Source organism: Corvus brachyrhynchos, unplaced genomic scaffold (assembly GCF_000691975.1).
Source record: "Corvus brachyrhynchos isolate BGI_N302 unplaced genomic scaffold, ASM69197v1 scaffold1366, whole genome shotgun sequence".
NCBI classification, from domain to species: domain Eukaryota; kingdom Metazoa; phylum Chordata; class Aves; order Passeriformes; family Corvidae; genus Corvus; species Corvus brachyrhynchos.
The window spans coordinates 4,967-9,069 of NW_008238680.1; the positions used below are offsets into that span (position 1 = coordinate 4,967).

The following is a 4,103-nucleotide window of genomic DNA, read 5'->3' on the forward strand; positions in this document are numbered from 1 at the left end:
GGATATCCCTGAATCCTGTTGGGATCCGGTGCTAATTCCGGGAATTTTTTCGGATATCCCTGAATCCTGTTGGGATCCGGTGCTAATTCCGGCGATTTTTTAGGATATCCCTGAATCCTGTCCGGATCCGGTGCTAATTCCGGCGATTTCCTCGGCTATCCCCCAAACCTCCTTAGCATCCCCTCCCAACCCCAAGCCGATTTTCCGATCTACCTCCAACCTCCTGGAAACCCTCAGCTCTTCCGGGAGCTCCTCCTCCTCCTGTTGGAATTCCAATGCAATTCCTGCCGTTTTTCCCACTTTTCCCCCCCCCCTTTTTTTTCCCTCCAGAGGTCCAGTTCCGCCCGTACCGCACGGACGACTTCATCACGCGCCTGTACTACGAGACGCCGCGCCTCACCGTGCTCAACCAGACCTGGGTGCTGAAGGCGCGCGTCAACGACTCCGAGCGCAACCCCAACCTGTCGTGCAAGCGCACGCTGAGCTTCCAGCTCATCCTCAAGAGCAAGGTCAACTCCCCCATGGAATGTTCCTTCCTGCTCCTCGAGGGGCCCTACGACGACGTCAAGATCAACCCCGTCATCTACCACTTCGTCTTCAGCAACGAGAGCAACGAGACCGACTACATGGCGCTGCCCATCGTCGACTCGGTGGAGTGTAACAAACTGCTGGCGGCCAAGAACATCAACCTCCGGCTTTTTATATTCCAGATCCAAAAATAAACGAACAACAAACAGAAAAACAAGACTCGGGAGAAAGGAGGAAAACGAACAAAACAAAAAACCCGGCAAAAACAACAACAAAAAAAAATCCTTTTACGGCCTCTCCGCCGAGATTCTCCTCCCCCTGCCCTCCCCCAGCTTCCGTCGTTGGCCGGCCGCGGGCTTGGGGTGGGGTGGGGTTGGGTGGGGGGGTGGTTGGAGTGGTGGGAAGGTGTGGGAGAGAGGTGGGAGATGGTGGGGGAGAGATGGAAGTGGGTTGGGAGCGTCAAAAAAGGCTTGGAAGTGGTAAAAAGGGGTCAAAAGTGACTAAAATATGGCTTGAGACCGTCAAAAATGGCCTGGAAGTGGTAAAAAAGGGTTAAAAGTGACTGAAATTGGGCTTGAGACCGTCAAAAAAGGCTTGGAAGTGGTAAAAATGGGCCAAAAGTGACTAAAATTGGGCTTGAGACCGCCAAAAATGGCTTGGAAGTGGTAAAAATGGGTCAAAAGTGACTGAAATTGGGCTTGAGACCGTCAAAAATGGCCTGGAAGTGGTAAAAAAGGGTCAAAAGTGACTAAAATTGGGCTTGAGACCATCAAAAATGGCCTGAAAGTGGTAAAAATGGGTGAAAGCGAAAATTGGCTTGAGACCGTCAAAAATGGCTTGGAAGTGATAAAAATGGGTCAAAAGTGAGCAAAAATTGGCTTGAGACCATCAAAAATGGCTTGGAAGTGGTAAAAAAGGGTGAAAGTGAGCGAAAATTGGCTTGAGACCGTCAAAAATGGCTTGGAAGTGATAAAAATGGGTCAAAAGTGAGCAAAAATTGGCTTGAGACCATCAAAAATGGCTTGGAAGTGGTAAAAAAGGGTGAAAGTGAGCGAAAATTGGCTTGAGACCGTCAAAAATGGCTTGGAAGTGATAAAAATGGGTCAAAAGTGAGCAAAAATTGGCTTGAGACCATCAAAAATGGCTTGGAAGTGGTAAAAAAGGGTGAAAGTGAGCGAAAATTGGCTTGAGACCGTCAAAAATGGCTTGGAAGTGATAAAAATGGGTCAAAAGTGAGCAAAAATTGGCTTGAGACCATCAAAAATGGCTTGGAAGTGGTAAAAAAGGGTGAAAGTGAGCGAAAATTGGCTTGAGACCGTCAAAAATGGCTTGGAAGTGATAAAAATGGGTCAAAAGTGAGCAAAAATTGGCTTGAGACCATCAAAAATGGCTTGGAAGTGGTAAAAAAGGGTGAAAGTGAGCGAAAATTGGCTTGAGACCGTCAAAAATGGCTTGGAAGTGATAAAAATGGGTCAAAAGTGAGCAAAAATTGGCTTGAGACCATCAAAAATGGCTTGGAAGTGGTAAAAAAGGGTGAAAGTGAGCGAAAATTGGCTTGAGACCGTCAAAAATGGCTTGGAAGTGATAAAAATGGGTCAAAAGTGAGCAAAAATTGGCTTGAGACCATCAAAAATGGCTTGGAAGTGGTAAAAAAGGGTGAAAGTGAGCGAAAATTGGCTTGAGACCGTCAAAAATGGCTTGGAAGTGATAAAAATGGGTCAAAAGTGAGCAAAAATTGGCTTGAGACCATCAAAAATGGCTTGGAAGTGGTAAAAAAGGGTGAAAGTGAGCGAAAATTGGCTTGAGACCGTCAAAAATGGCTTGGAAGTGATAAAAATGGGTCAAAAGTGAGCAAAAATTGGCTTGAGACCATCAAAAATGGCTTGGAAGTGGTAAAAAAGGGTGAAAGTGAGCGAAAATTGGCTTGAGACCGTCAAAAATGGCTTGGAAGTGATAAAAATGGGTCAAAAGTGAGCAAAAATTGGCTTGAGACCATCAAAAATGGCTTGGAAGTGGTAAAAAAGGGTGAAAGTGAGCGAAAATTGGCTTGAGACCGTCAAAAATGGCTTGGAAGTGATAAAAATGGGTCAAAAGTGAGCAAAAATTGGCTTGAGACCATCAAAAATGGCTTGGAAGTGGTAAAAAAGGGTGAAAGTGAGCGAAAATTGGCTTGAGACCGTCAAAAATGGCTTGGAAGTGATAAAAATGGGTCAAAAGTGAGCAAAAATTGGCTTGAGACCATCAAAAATGGCTTGGAAGTGGTAAAAAAGGGTGAAAGTGAGCGAAAATTGGCTTGAGACCGTCAAAAATGGCTTGGAAGTGATAAAAATGGGTCAAAAGTGAGCAAAAATTGGCTTGAGACCATCAAAAATGGCTTGGAAGTGGTAAAAAAGGGTGAAAGTGAGCGAAAATTGGCTTGAGACCGTCAAAAATGGCTTGGAAGTGATAAAAATGGGTCAAAAGTGAGCAAAAATTGGCTTGAGACCATCAAAAATGGCTTGGAAGTGGTAAAAAAGGGTGAAAGTGAGCGAAAATTGGCTTGAGACCGTCAAAAATGGCTTGGAAGTGATAAAAATGGGTCAAAAGTGAGCAAAAATTGGCTTGAGACCATCAAAAATGGCTTGGAAGTGGTAAAAAAGGGTGAAAGTGAGCGAAAATTGGCTTGAGACCGTCAAAAATGGCTTGGAAGTGATAAAAATGGGTCAAAAGTGAGCAAAAATTGGCTTGAGACCATCAAAAATGGCTTGGAAGTGGTAAAAAAGGGTGAAAGTGAGCGAAAATTGGCTTGAGACCGTCAAAAATGGCTTGGAAGTGATAAAAATGGGTCAAAAGTGAGCAAAAATTGGCTTGAGACCATCAAAAATGGCTTGGAAGTGGTAAAAAAGGGTGAAAGTGAGCGAAAATTGGCTTGAGACCGTCAAAAATGGCTTGGAAGTGATAAAAATGGGTCAAAAGTGAGCAAAAATTGGCTTGAGACCATCAAAAATGGCTTGGAAGTGGTAAAAAAGGGTGAAAGTGAGCGAAAATTGGCTTGAGACCGTCAAAAATGGCTTGGAAGTGATAAAAATGGGTCAAAAGTGAGCAAAAATTGGCTTGAGACCATCAAAAATGGCTTGGAAGTGGTAAAAAAGGGTGAAAGTGAGCGAAAATTGGCTTGAGACCGTCAAAAATGGCTTGGAAGTGATAAAAATGGGTCAAAAGTGAGCAAAAATTGGCTTGAGACCATCAAAAATGGCTTGGAAGTGGTAAAAAAGGGTGAAAGTGAGCGAAAATTGGCTTGAGACCGTCAAAAATGGCTTGGAAGTGATAAAAATGGGTCAAAAGTGAGCAAAAATTGGCTTGAGACCATCAAAAATGGCTTGGAAGTGGTAAAAAAGGGTGAAAGTGAGCGAAAATTGGCTTGAGACCGTCAAAAATGGCCTGGAAGTGGTAAAAAAGGGTCAAAAGTGACTAAAATTGGGCTTGAGACCATCAAAAATGGCCTGAAAGTGGTAAAAATGGGTGAAAGCGAAAATTGGCTTGAGACCGTCAAAAATGGCTTTTGAAGGAGAAAAAAAGGGCAAAAAAGAGGAAAA

At 43.8% G+C, this 4,103-nt stretch overlaps 1 protein-coding gene across 1 annotated transcript in view; it reads left to right on the top strand.

The window, feature by feature from the left end:
* Positions 1-784, top strand: part of CYHR1 (cysteine and histidine rich 1) — a gene marked incomplete at its 5' end in the record, with an annotated part of 5,747 nt that extends 4,963 nt beyond the window's left edge. The window contains one exon of the mRNA XM_008636698.2: positions 331-784. Coding sequence (XP_008634920.1) covers positions 331-722 — 392 coding nt within the window. The remainder of the gene's footprint in view (positions 1-330) is intronic.
* Between the last annotated feature and the right edge of the window lie 3,319 nt (positions 785-4,103).